Below are 14,693 nucleotides of genomic sequence, written 5' to 3'. Positions count from 1 at the left end.
TTTTACATGAATTTGTTTAACATTCTAATTTCAATAGCTTCTTGGTCATGTGACCTACTGACTTCAAACAGGTTCAGAATGTACAATCAGTGGGCCTACACATTCCACACGCTTTAGTTTGTCAATTTTCATCTCACATGATTTTTCATGAATTTCACCAAATTTAAAATTGCAATAGCTCCTTGGTCATGTGACCTACTGACTTCAAACAAGGTTTAGAATGTCCACTGACTGCACTGCAAATGTTCGTCACTTTTGCTTTGATGTTCTCGTCAGATCTTTCTGCAATTCCATAAATTCGAAGATTCCATCTCTGACTATACCGGTCATTCTCATTTACCTTTGACTCCATTTCAGTGAGTTTCTTCTCCTGCTTTGCAACCTGAATGTTCAATGTTGCGTTCTGCTGCTTCAGAGTTTTTACTTCCTCAGCACATTATATAGGCAACTACTTATGTTCTGTTGCTCTATGATCAGATTTAAGTAAGAATACCACAAAATATAGTCAACTATAATTATATGCAGCTTCAGAAAATAGACAACTCAAAGGTTGTACATTTATTAAATGCCTATTAACACGGTAAACATATAGACACCATGAAAGTAGAGTATTTGATCACAACCTGGAAGAACACATTGTGCATGCACCCCCTCAACAGGAAAATGGTTCAAGCAGAAAGACATACACCATGTGTAGCATTAGAGCAGAGCTTCCAAAGATCAATCAGGTTTCAGAGGGATGCAACTGAAAATGTTTCATAGGATAGTGTCGGTCTTTATTCTATAATATGTTCTCTGTTATTGGGGGTGTTGCTAATCAGGCGATGGTTGTTAAGGTAGTGTCAGTTTTGATGGAAGAGAAGGAGTGTGACATATACCCCAGGAGTTTGCAGACAACAGGGATGAGTTCATATACACTACTAACTATAGCAGGGCACGATCGGTAAGAATATAAGGTCCTCATTTGGGTACTGGTCACGGGAGTAGCAAGAAAGGCTGCCTTTCTAATGACTTCTGGAATCTACATCACACTCCTCTTACACATACAGAGAGAAAAACAACCAGGCTGCTGTTTAAATTATCTGAAGAGTACTATTAAATAATAATAATCAGGGTCAATAACAGGGATAGAGGACATAATAGTTTATGGTTATCTGCAAACTACAATATACTACCAGATGTTATAGCAACTAAATTAACTATAAAACAGGAGACCTTAAGCATAGACCAACATCCAGCTGAATTCAATCAAATTTCAGATTTTAATTTTAATTACTCAGGTGGAAGATGTGGCTGAGAAACGTCAGGACATCAGTCTGCAGAAGTCCTTTGAGGATCTGAAGAAAGGGGGTTATGCTGTGTGTGATCACTTTGAAGCATTTTATTCTGATTATCTTTGTCAATAAAAATAAATTTCACTCATACTTTTCTGGTAAAAATGTCTTTCAACAGGGTTCACGGAAGACACTATCCTGAGGCAGTATCTACCAGAATAAATTGCATGAATTCACCCCCTCAATCTGTAACAGATGCACGGCGTAGTAGAAAAAGCCAACCAACCACAAAGTTTGTAGAAATTAAAGTTGCATTGTTATTGTTTTATGTCAACAGGTTTAAAGTCTTGAATTGTCTATTTTTGAAGAAGGACAGGGAAGTAGGAGTTTTAGGAGAGAACAAGAAAGTGAAGGAGAGCGTAGACCCAGCAGAGGCTGAATTTAGTTCAGGTGGTCTGCAGGAGGTGGTCTGTCAGGTGGCAGGAGGCTTCCTCACAAGCATACAGGAGAAGGCTCAGGTGGCGGAGGAAATCATCCTCACGAGCATAGAGGAAGTTCATGTAGCAAAGGTGTCATGCAGGAGAAGGCCATCATCCAATTGAAGGTCTTTCGTATAATAACAATACACCCACAGCGATTAATTGCACACACATTGAGACAAAAATATCACAAAGTTAATCTCAAACAGACATTATTTTAAGAGAATACAGCCCCTGGAAAAGAAACAGTCAAAAACAACAGGCAAATGCAAAGTAGGCATGCCGCAAGCCACCAAAACCAAGTACATCGTCATCTTATAAATTGGATTAACAAAAATGGAGGACATAATTGATAACTTTAGCAGCCTCTGGCATTGCGTAAGGACTAAGAGTCCTTTTACACGGAACCCAAACTGGCTGCGCGTGTGCGCCATCGTGCATAAGTTTATTTTGTGCCCCTACACCAAACGTGATCACGACCCGCAGGTTAAAATATCAAAACAAACTCTGAACCAATGACATTAATTTGGGGACAGGTCAAAAAGCATTAAACATGTATGGCAATTTAGCTAGTTAGCTTGTAGTTGCTAGCTAATTTGTCCTGGGATATAAACATTGAGTTATTTTACCTGAAATGCACAAGGTCCTCTACTCCGACAATTAATCCACACACAAAACGGCCAACCGACTCGTTTCTAGTCATCTCTCCTCCTTCCAGGCTTTTTCGTCTTTGAACTTATATGGTGATCCATCTACACTTTCATAGTATTACCACAACAACTGGCAAAACAGTTCGTCTTTCAATCACCCACGTGGGTATAACCAATGAGATGGCACATGGGTACCTGCTTCTATAAACCAATGAGGAGATGGGAGAGGCAGGACTTGCAGCGCGATCTGTGTCAGAAATAGAAATTAGTTATTTTAGCCCTTGGCATCGCAGACGCGTGTTGGTGCGAGTGAGCAGTGTGGGTGCAATAATTGAATAACATGGATTTCTAAATTTATTTTGCGACGTGTCTGGTCTGGTCAGCATGTTACTTAGATCTAGTGCCTTCATAGAAAAAATTATAACGAAATGCACCATGTGTAGAATGCGAGCGCAGCTTAGGAAAAAAACATGGTGAAGTTAACTAACCAAAAACCATAGCAGATAGTACTTTTCTTTCGGTGCCTGGACTTCCCCCGTCTCACTATCCTGGTGAAGAGAACAAAAACAAACAGAAAAGGGGAGTCATCCATTCCCTTTATCCCAGGGATCATCAACTAGATTCAGGCGCATGCCAATTTTTTTTCTTGAGCAGATGGTTAGGGGGCAGGACTGTAATTACAAATAATTTGTAGTTACATCTTCCAGTCAATTTGCAAACAAATATAAATCTTTCCATAAAATATTTCAAACCTTGCTTACATGTGTATATGATCAGGTGTCTCTTATGCATGGGAATACGTTAATAGATTCTTAAAAATCACTTGGAGCTGATTTCCTGGTGTTTTCCAGTCTTACGTACAACAATAAAAATATTAATATTTTTAATTGCCTCAACTTTGAGGGCCAAATAAACCCACCCATGTGCCAAATTCGGCCAGCGAGTTGAGGGAACAGAGTTTTTTTTTTTTCACTGTCACTCAAACGAATTCCAATGTCCGCCTGGTAATGGTTCTGTTCAAAACAAAACGATTGTAAAATAATGTTTGTTCTAGCTCTTTTAAGGTGTAACAATGCAGTACTGTAGAGAGTACATTAATTCATACAAACGCTGTTCGTCCGTGCTCATCCATGTTCTACTTCGAGTAAACAAGTAACGTAGGTCCTGTTCACTCTGATGTGCGGTCCTGAATGATTAACGTTAGCTCGCTAAACTAGCTAGTTACTCTGCTATTTTTCTGACACGTGCAGAATCGGATTTATTGTGCTACAGTAACGTTAGCTAGCTAACTAGCTGAGAAATATATAATATTGTATTTACCGAGTTAGCTACTATTTCTTCTTGCCCATGTGAAATTATATAATGTATTAAGAGAAGAGTAAAGGGTTAGCTATTAATAACTTTAATCAATTATGTTACCAAAGGTCTTCCGTATTGATTCGAAAATGACAACTGTTAACTAGTCCTCAGCTAGTTTCTTGCATGTGCGGAGCCCAGCAAATGTAACGTTATTCATTTAGCTAACCGTTACTGTTCCTCAGCATGTTACCGGAAAATAGCTAGCCAAACAGTTAACGCCCACTACAAAACATTTTAATATATCACTTATAACATTAAACTATATATTTAAAACTAACTTTTCTATCTTGGTGGCGTTATAAAAAGCTGAAGTTCAACATCTGCATCTCATTTTGAACCTAATTGGAATATGATGACGATATTTTTATTGACGTCACTAAGCCATCTGACTAATCTGATAGACCAATAAACGTGACGTTGAAAATGTATTTTTTTATTTAACCTTTATTTAACTTGGCAAGTCAGTTAAGAACAAATTCTTATTTACAATGACGGCCTAAGAACAGTGGGTTAACTGCCTTTTTCAGGGGCAGAACGACAGCTGTTTTACCTTGTAAGCTCGGGGATATTCGATCTAGCAACTAGATCCTGCCGCCCCAAAAACCCATCTCGACACTTGATCCTAACTACTTGGCTCACTTTTTATTTTTTATTTTTTTATTAACAACAAATCAATACAGGAAGTACATGTGGGAACACAAGTATATATAAATAATATACCAAGGACAATTGGGCTAGGGGGTACAATATCACATTACACAAGGACCTTTAGGGACATAAATACACTTATTATTCGAACAGCTTTTTTGTTAGTAGAGTATATAATTGTCTTAAAATACAGTTCAATTTCTTTTTGTAAGGTAAGAAAATGTGGTGTTTTGTTTGTGAATTTACATTTGTGAATATGATTATTATTTAAAGAATTTGTAAGAAGTTGGGTGATTAATAAAAACAGGTACGGAGAGATAGAACAACCTTGCCTAATTCCTCTCTTTAACTCAAATCTAGGTGAGGTGCCATATTTCAATTTGATAGAGCTGTTACCATTTGTATAGAGAGTCTTAATAGCCGTACAGAGAGTCTTAATAGCCTTACAGAAAAAATCCCCAAATCCAAGTCTCTTAAGGTAGTGGAAGAGGAACTGATGCTCTACTGTGTCAAGTGCTTTATAAAAATCTAAAAATAACATGAAGCTATCCTCGGTTATTAGGTCTGAGTAGTCAAGTATGTCTAATACTAGTCTGATATTGTTAGAAATATGTCTGTTCCTCATAAAGCCAGACTGTGTTTCATCAATGATTGCATCCAGGACTTCTTTAATTATTTTTGCAAATAGTAAGGCTAATATCTTATAGTCATTATTAAGAAGACAAATTGGACGCCAGTTATCGATGTGCAGCACTTATTTTTTAGGCTGAGGTATCAGTGTTATTAACCCCTGACTCATTGTAGGAGGGAGAACATTGTTTTTAATACTCTCTAAAAATACTTCAAGTGGGAAGGGAGCTACTTGTTCAGAAAATTATTTGTAAAATTCTGATGTAATTCCATCAACACCTGGTGATTTATTGTTCTTTAGATGTTTGATAGACTCTATAATCTCCAACTTTGATGGGTTCATCACACTGTTTAGATGTTGTATCACTGATAGAGTGAACATTATTCAGTGAGCCAAAAAACATATCTGTGGATTCCTGACAGTACGTAGAGCTATACCATTTTCTGTAAAATGGTCATCTGTAATAACACCATCAATGTTTAATTTATGGATAGTGTTATTTGTAGAGTGAAATTTCTCAAGTCTAAAGAAATAGGATGAACTCTGTTCTCCCTCAATTAAATTTTTTCTAGATCTAATAAAGGCTCCTTCTGCTTTTAATCTATATATATTATCCAGTTTATTTTGTAACTCAATCAGTTCCATCTTCTCCTCTCCTGAGAGGCCGGCTGGGGACCTCTGAGAAAGGGAAGTTATGTTAATGATCACCTTTTTCTCCTCAGCTCTTCTGGTCTTAGCAAGATTACTACCATATTTTCTAAGGTATTTAGACACCTCAAATTTAAAGAGCTCCCAGTTCTTGCAAAAATATTTTTCTTCACAAGCCCTTTCCCAAAAGTGTGAAAGCAGATCTTTAACCTCAAACTTAACTATATCATTATTTAATAACGAGCTATTTAGCTTCCAGTAGGATGCTCTACCAAGGTTAGTATCAGGGGTAAATATTTTGATATCAATGTAAATGGTTCTATGGCCTGTGAGGGGAATAGTACAAATATTTGTAGTAACACTCACTATCAATACATTTGGATATAAGCCAAAAATCTATTCTGGATTGTCTGGAAGGAAACCTCTCTCTCCATATATCAGTAAGATCAAACTTTTCCATAAAAAGTATTAAACCCAAATTCTGATTGGTTGGCCTGCCAAGTAGGCAACCAGCCAGGCCTACTTGGCTCACTTGCCTCCCATCGGAAACGACAGGATGTGGTCTATTTTAGTAGAACATGTTTCCATACTTTAAGGACCCGTTCAAATCGCTGATTTAATGACGTCGTCAAAATGGGCGGGAATAGTGTCGGAGCTCGTGTAGATTGACAGCACATTATAGTGGCGTTGCAAGCACCTATGTGAGAGCGTTCTGGGGGTGAGTCCAAGCAAGTTGGCTAGCTAGAAATATAATTTGTATTAATCAGCAAATATTCAAACGTAATAGAGCAAATCAACTTGAATCCTTTTTAGGTAGCTAACGTTAATACTATTTTCTATATATATATTCGTTGCTAATGTGCCGATGCTAGCTATTATCACCACAGTACAGATAGATGTCAGCTTTCGCTGTCATTTTATAAGTTATAGTAACTTGTTTGTTGTTCGTTACAGATACCCCATTTTTGGGCGTCTCGAGTTTTATTAGTGGGCTCTACCCCCCCCCCCCCCCCCCCCCCCCCCCCCTCCCATCGTAAAGTCGGACTACTCTTTCGGCACCGTTGCAGTGCGGCTCGGTCTCCACTACAACCTTACTGCTCATCCACACAACACTTTATTGCTTCTCTGCCTGGGCGACCAGCGGTGTGTTTATGTCTTTGTTTTGCGAAAACGGTGAGTACCCGGACGAAAGGAGCGACGGATGGGAAAGGTATTTTAACCTCACTTATACTTTAATCCCTACTGCTCTGTGTCAGTACGTATTTAATTTATTTCAAACCTGTTTGTATAGTGAATGCGCCTCCTATGTGGACCAAAGATGGCGTCTTTCTCCCCCCGCGCACTGCTTCACTGTATGACGCACTCTGCAGCACAATTGAGGCCTGGTGTGCTTCTCGGTCTTACTCATTTATCACCTACATTACATGTGCGATGATTTATAGTGATGTGTTAACTATATTGACAATGAATGTATTCGTAGCAATGGTGCAATTAACATGTGCTGGTTGTCTTAATTTATTTTAGTCCACTGTGCTTTTGGATTATTTATATGCCATATGTTTCTGGAATTCATGTGCATTTGCCACATGTTTAGTGTTACATAGGTAGGAAGCTGCAATGGCATACCTGACCATATTACACCACTGTATGTGGACTAGTTATTACTCTGCAAATGTGATCTTGTACATTGTGGTGACTGTCAACCTACTAAGGGACTTTAATGATAATTGGTCTGATTTGACAATTAGGACTATTCGTACATCTCAAGTTTAGAAATTAAGTAATGACTCTGTAATAACCCGTATAATGGGATACAACAAATGTAAATACATGGGCACTGCCGTTTGGCAGGTGACATAAGTGACCGTATGCAAGTGTGGGAAGCCCATAGGGCCTAGGGACTCGTGTCTTGTTCCAGTCTGACACTAGAAAGCAACGTCCAATCATACTTTATACTACATTCATTCTTTGCTGTAATGCCTTCCATCGATTTAAGTCTTCCCCTCTCTTCTCAGAGCTGTTGCGCAGCTGTTGGAACCTGTGTGCGGGGAACTTAGCCTACAAGCGCGGTGCTTGCAGCCTCAGTGGCAAGACCTTTTTCATGTCCGAGCCCGAACCCTCTTCCAGTCGTTTATGTCATCCCCTCTTCGCCAGACAGAGGATACCAAAAATTTTCAGTCCAAGATCTTCCTGTCGTACTGATAAAGCCCGCGGCCAGCCATCATGTCTGTTAACGTCAACCGCAGCGTGTTGGACCAGTTCTACCGCTACAAGATGCCCCGTATAATCGCCAAGGTGAGTACGGGTTGTGGTGGTCTGGAGTCACTGTCATCCCCCTCATATTTGGGGCTCAGGATCTGATCCTAGACCTGTGGTTATGGGGAACCTTTACCTTGAACAGTGCGGTGGTTGTCATGAAGGTTTGTTCAGAGCTCAACTAGTGTCGGGGGCCGAGGGATGTCCCGATGGTCACAGAGCTTCATTCCCTTGTCTCTTCCTTATTGAGCACGGAAATGCAATGAAATCACTATGGTGGAGACCTAACCAATCCATTTAATTGCTCAAGGGAAGGTCATGTATAGCCCTAGGGGAAACCTTGTTCTTGAAACAACACTGAAATAAATGTTCCCTCTGAAAGACTTTACGAGACATACTTTCCACTCAAAGATGCTTAGATTTAATGTAGTTTTTCTCAAATGTTGTACTCAAATGTTGTAATGAAAGTGAACCCCGTCTGCCTTTGTGCGCTCGTCTCGCACACGAGGAGCAACTTAATTGGCACATTGAGTGGAAAGGTATTTACGCTGTTAGAATGTGACCACTGTGAAACAGTTTGAAAGATGTCCCCCCCCCCCCCCCCCCCCCCCTATCCTCCAGGTGGAAGGCAAGGGGAATGGGATAAAGACTGTCATAGTCAACATGACCGACGTTGCCAAGTCTCTGAATAGGCCTCCCACGTGTGAGTATACCCCCTTCCCCAGCTCAGTGCCTGTTGGGCACTGGTCTGACCCACTAAATTGGCATCCATTTCACAAGGTTGTGATTGTGAACAGATTGGAATATTTGTCAGTACTTGTAAATTGCACACTTTCCCTGGCCTCTCCATTGTGCCCAGTCATCTGTAAAGATAGTATGAAAGGGGACTTCACACTCAAATCATAGTTTGTTGGATGTTTTCAGGCCTCAAGTAGTCTGACAAGATGAGTCCACATTAGTTGTGTAGATTGGGCTCAAAGTGAATCAAATTATATGGTGCTTTTGCATTCATTTTGGATTGTGGCATATAGCCTGATCTACAACACTGATGGCATGGGAGCAGGAATCATCTTGATGTGGTGGACCCCCTTTATCTTTAGGAAAGGTGAAGAGCCTATTGGCTATGAATATCAGAAGAAAATATAACCCACTCTCCAAAACCTATGATGAGGATAGGAAGGCTTTAAACAACGCTAAACTCAAACGTATGTCTTTCTCGTTCTCCCTGTCCAGATCCCACCAAATTTTTTGGTTGTGAGTTGGGTGCCCAGACCCAGTTTGATGCCAAAAACGACCGCTTCATCGTCAATGGGTCCCACGAGGCAAACAAGCTGCAGGACATGCTGGACGGATTCATCCGGAAGTTTGTTCTGTGTCCCGAGTGTGACAATCCTGAAACCGACCTGGTAAATAGTCCGGAAAGCTTTTCCTTTCCCCCGTCCACCATTTGTCAGATTCTGGAAAAGGTCTAATTGAAAACCGACCCACACTCTGCTATCACTTGAAAGGGGTGGGAATGCCAGCTCTTCACTATCAATCCATTTTGGCTTTTGACAATACTTGTTTCCTATATCCAACCAGTACCGACCGGCCTCCTTCGTTTTAAATAATAAATCCACTGTTTGTAGCAGCAGGGTCACATGATTGAGGTTCCATTTGGCATTAGTGCAGTTTTCCATCAAAACAGCCTTGTCTCCTGGGCTTGGCATCTTCTGGCCTGTGTTGTCTGTACAGTGAGGAAGGGAGGGGTGAACTCTCTACCCCTATACCCCACTCCTCTGTTTATGCCATGTTTTCATTGACAGGGCAGGTTTCTATTCTAATAATGTTAGCATTGTCGTCGGTCCGTGCAGCCAGGGGGATTCTGTTTTTCGCTGATGAATATCTATGCGGCAGTGCCGTTACAAATGACTGGATGGAATGAAATGTGTACAGTGACTCATTCCACAGCTTTCATTGGATAACTGGGGCCGGCCCAAACTGTGTTTAGTTAAGTGTTATGTCTAGGGATGCACAATGTATCGGTAAGCACATCGGCATCGTCCCGATTTTTGTCTAGTTTAACGCTGATTTGCAAAACCGATGTCAAAGCTGACGTAATGACACCACGTAAAATATAGCGCTACACGTTCAACACAGCATTCCTAGCCTACAATGTGCTGTGTGGATCGAGCAGTCATTTGAAAGAGTAAGAGAATTTCAGCGAGACAACTCAAAAGCGAAATCCCTTAATGCCAAGATGATGGAATTCATTGCCCTTAACAATCAACCGTTCTGACGTGGTTGATGTTGGCTTTCGCCGACTGGTCAAGCACCTGTACACATTTGGGCCAGCGACGTCAGCCCCATGAGCATGCCAAGTCTGACAGCACAGTGGGTCGACAAGGATTTCGTACTGACGAAAGCCGTATTGCATGCTCATTAATGTCACAGTTATGAAAACTTAGGACACTAAAGAGATCTTTCTCCTGACTCTGAAAAACACCAAAAGAATAATGCTCAGGGTCCCTGCTCATCTGTGTGAATGTGCCTTAGGCATGCTGCAAGGAGGCATGATGACTGCAGATGTGGCCAGGGCAATAATTTGCAATGTCCATACTGTGAGACGCCTAAGACACCGCTACAGGGAGACAGGACGGACAGCTGATTGTCCTCACAGTGGCAGACCGTGTAACAACACCTACACAGGATCGGTACATCCGAACATCACGCCTGTGGGAAAGGTACAGGATGACGACAACAACTGCCCGAGTTACACCAGGAACGCACCATCCCTCCAGTGCTCAGACTGTCCTCAATAGGCTGAGAGGCTGGACTTAGTGCTTGTAGGCCTGTTGTAAGGCAGGTCCTCACCAGACATCATATGGGCACAAAACCACCATCGCTGGACCAGACAGGACTGGCAAAAAGTGCTCTTAGGCGAGTCGCGGTTTTGTCTCACCAGGGGTGATGGTCGGATTTGCTTTCTATCATCGAAGGAATGAGCATTACACCGAGGCCTGTACTCTGGCGCGTGATCGAGGTGGAGGGTCCGTCATGGTCTGGGGCGGTGTCACAGCATCATCGAACTGAGCATGTCATTGCAGGAAATCTCAACGCTGTGCGTTACAGGGAAGACATCCTCCCTCATGTGGTACCCTTCCTGCTGGCTCATCCTGACATGACCCTCCAGCATGACAATGCCATACTGCTCATTCTGTGTGATTTCCTGTAAGACAGGAATGTCAGTGTTCTGCCATGGCCAGCGAAGAGCCCGGATCTCAATCTCATTGAGCACATCTGGGACCTGCTGGATCGGAGGGTGAGGGCTAGGGCCATTCCCACCAGAAATGTCCGGGAACTTGCAGGTGCCTTGGTGGAAGAGTGGAGTAACATCTCACAGCAAGAACTGGCAAATCTGGTGCAGTCCGTGAGATGCACTGCCGTACTTAATGCAGCTGGTGGCCACACCAGGTACTGACTTACCTTTGATTTGAGGTTTTTGGGGGGGGGGTTTCTGTACAGCACTTTGCGATATCAGCTGATGTAAGAAGGGCTAAATAAATACATTTGATTTGATTGCATGGGCCACATCATTTGAATGAAGATTTTACATTACCATGGAAATGATTGCATCACATTACCAGGCAGCTGTTTACCAACAGTTTACCAGTCAAATTGCCAGGGTTAGAGGTAAGGCTGGACAATATGGCCAAAAAAATCATTTTTCATATTTATGGGTGAATTTACGACATCTTGATTTTGTTTTCTCTAAGTTTTGTTGTAAAATGTAAAGGTCAATTACACTGCATTTCTAACAGTCAGCAATAATCTAATGAATTAAGGCTTGTGAAGTTTTAGCCTACCTAGGCTAAATGTCTTCCACAACCATAATACCCACTAATGGGGTGGGTGATATGGAAAAAATATATTTATGACTGGTGGTATTAAAATAATACATTGTAATAATGAAAGTTCTGAGTAGGTCATGACCCTAGGGTGGCACCACGTAAATGTAAGTGATTTTTCAATGGGGCTTTCTCCACTTATACCACATGTCAAACTCATTCCACAGAGGGCCGAATGTCTGCGCGGTTTCGCTCCTCCCTTGTACTTGATTGCTGAATTAAGGTCACTAATTAGTAAAGAACTGCCCTCACCTGGTTATCTTAACCTGCAGACACTAGGCCCTCCTTAGTATGTGTTTGACACCCCTGATTTTATACTGTTTTATCCAACCCCCCCCAAAAAAAATATTTGATTTTTCTAAAGTAAATGTACACTGTGTAAAATTGAGCACACAGCCATGCAATCTCCATAGACAAACACTGGCAGTAGAATGGCCTGTACTGAAGAGCTCAGTGCCTTTCAATGTGGCACTGTCATAGGATGCCACCTTTCCAGCAAGTGAGTTTGTCAATTTCTGCCCTGCTAGAGCTTCCCCAGTCAACTGTAAGTGCTGTTATTGTGAAGTTGAGACGTCTAGGAGCAACAACGACTCAGCCGTGAAGTGGAAGGCCACAAGCTCACAGAACAGGATCGATGAGTGCGTAGCGCTTCAATCATTTGTTCTTGGTTGCGACACTCACTGAGTTCCAAACATCCTCTGGATGCAAAGTACGAACAAGAACTTTTCATCTGGCGCTTCATGAAATGGGTTTCCATTGTTGAGCAGCCGCACACAAGCTTAAGATCACGATACGCAATGCCAAGCATTGGCTGGAGTGGCGTGAAGCTCGCCGCCATTGGACTGGAGCAGTGCAAACACGTTCTCTGGAGTGATGAATCACGCTCACCATCTGGCAGTCCGACGTACAAATCTGGATTTGGTGGATGCAAGAAGAACGCTATCTGCCCAAAAGCATACGGTCAATTTTTGGTGGAGGAGGAATAATGGTCTGGGGCTGTTTTTCATGGTTCAGGCTAGGTCCCTTAGTTCGAATTAAGGGGAATCTTAACGCTACAGCCTACAATGAGATTCTTTGCTTCCAACTTTGGCAACAGCAATGTTCCAATATCTAGTGGAAAGCCTTCCCTGAAGAGTGGAGGCTGTCATGGCAACTCCTTATTAATGACAATGATTTTGGAATGAGATGTTCGAGCAGGTTTCCGAATACTTCTGGTCATGTGTATTACGAGTAAGAAATAACGTGGTGTATATTATAAAAATATATTGTGACTTGAGTCTTTGAACAAATTAACTTAGACAAATGTTCAACTGCCACAAAGTGCGGGAGTTTATCGTGGTAATGCAACTTGTCATGTTTGCGTTGAGTCTGACTAATAGAAGTGTTGTCTTCTCCCTAGCAGTTGAAACTCAAACATCAAAACAACCTAGCTTGTGAACCGAACAGTCTCACTTCATCGGGCCGATGACTTTCGGGTTACACTTTGACTAGCGTCATAACATGTCATTTATTTTTTTAACCTTTTTAACTGGGCAAGTCAGTTAAGAACTAATTCTTATTTACAAAGACAGCCAAACCTGGACGACGCAGGGCCAATTGTGCGCCGCCCTATTGGACTCCCAATCACGGCTGGTTGTGTTTGAGCCTGGATTCGAACCAGGTACTATAGTCATGCCTCTCGCACTGAGATGCAGTGCCTTAGACCGCTGCTCCACTGGTCCTAACTCTCCTGACCCATATTTACACTAGTTGTGATTGAGAGAGATATATATATATATATATATATATATAAAATCTCTATCAATGGAAACAGGATGCACCTGAGCTCAATTTCGAGTCTTTTATAGCAAGGAGTCTGAATACTTACAGTAACAGTCAAGTTTAGACACCTACTCATTCAAGGGTTTCTTTATTTTTACTATTTTCCACATTGTAGAATAATAGTGAAGACATCAAAACTATAAAATAACACATGGAATCATTTAGTAACAAAGTGTGAAACAAATCTAAAATCTAACAAACCCAATTTGTAAGTCGCTCTGGATAAGAGCGTCTGCTAAATGACTTAAATGTAAATGTAATATATTTTATCTAATAGATTCTTCGAAGTAGCCATCCTTTTCCTTGATAGCTTTGCATTTTCTCAACCATCTTCACCTGGAATGCTTTTCCAACAGCCTTGAAGGAGTTCCCACAGATGCTGAGCACTTGTTGGCTTTTTTTGTTTGTTCATTCTGCGATCTAATTCATCCCAAACCATCTCAATTGGGTTGAGGTAGGGTGATTGTGGCGGCCAGGTCATTGATGCAGCTCTCCATCACTCTCCTTGGTCAAATAGCCCTTACACAGCCTGGAGGTGTGTTGGGTCATTGTCCTGTGGATAAACAAATGATAGACCCACTAAGCCCAAACCAGATGGGATGGTGTGTCGCTGCAGAATGCTGTGGTAGCCATGGTGGTTAATTGTGCCTTCAAATCTAAATAAATCACAGATAGTGTCAACAGCAAAGCACCCCCCCCCCGCACTACCTCCATGCTTCACGGTGGGAACCACTCATGCGGATATCATCCGTTCACCTACTCTGCATCTCACAAAGACACTGGTCTGAGTCCAAATTTGAAATTTTATTCCAACCACAAAGGGACAGATTTCCACTGGTCTAATGTCTGTTGCGTGTGTTTCAGCTTATTGGCATCCTTAAGTAGTGTTTTTTGCAGCAGCAGCAATTTAACCATGAAGGCCTGATTTCATGCAGTCTCTGAACAGTTGTTGAGATGTCTGTTACTTGAACTCTGAAGCATTTATATGGGCTGCAATTTGAGGCTGGCAACTCTAATGAACTTATCCTCTGTAGCAGAGG

General features: G+C 41.6%; 1 protein-coding gene across 3 annotated transcripts in view; it reads left to right on the top strand.

Moving 5' to 3' along the window:
* The first annotated feature begins 6,353 nt into the window (after positions 1–6,353).
* Positions 6,354–14,693, top strand: part of LOC120019607 (eukaryotic translation initiation factor 5-like) — a 34,774-nt gene continuing 26,434 nt past the window's right edge. Inside the window, exons 1-5 of one of the 3 annotated variants that reach the window (XM_038962948.1) lie at positions 6,354–6,407; positions 6,644–6,862; positions 7,705–7,984; positions 8,567–8,648; positions 9,179–9,351. In XM_038962948.1, coding sequence (XP_038818876.1) covers positions 7,913–7,984; positions 8,567–8,648; positions 9,179–9,351 — 327 coding nt within the window. In that variant the 5' untranslated portion in view covers positions 6,354–6,407; positions 6,644–6,862; positions 7,705–7,912. Of the gene's footprint in view, positions 6,408–6,643; positions 6,900–7,704; positions 7,985–8,566; positions 8,649–9,178; positions 9,352–14,693 lie in introns of all 3 variants that reach the window. The other 2 variants (XM_038962949.1, XM_038962950.1) reach the window with 2 other exon arrangements.

The sequence above is a fragment of the Salvelinus namaycush genome, chromosome 24, assembly GCF_016432855.1.
Source record: "Salvelinus namaycush isolate Seneca chromosome 24, SaNama_1.0, whole genome shotgun sequence".
NCBI classification, from domain to species: domain Eukaryota; kingdom Metazoa; phylum Chordata; class Actinopteri; order Salmoniformes; family Salmonidae; genus Salvelinus; species Salvelinus namaycush.
This window is presented reverse-complemented; position numbering and strand designations above follow the sequence as displayed.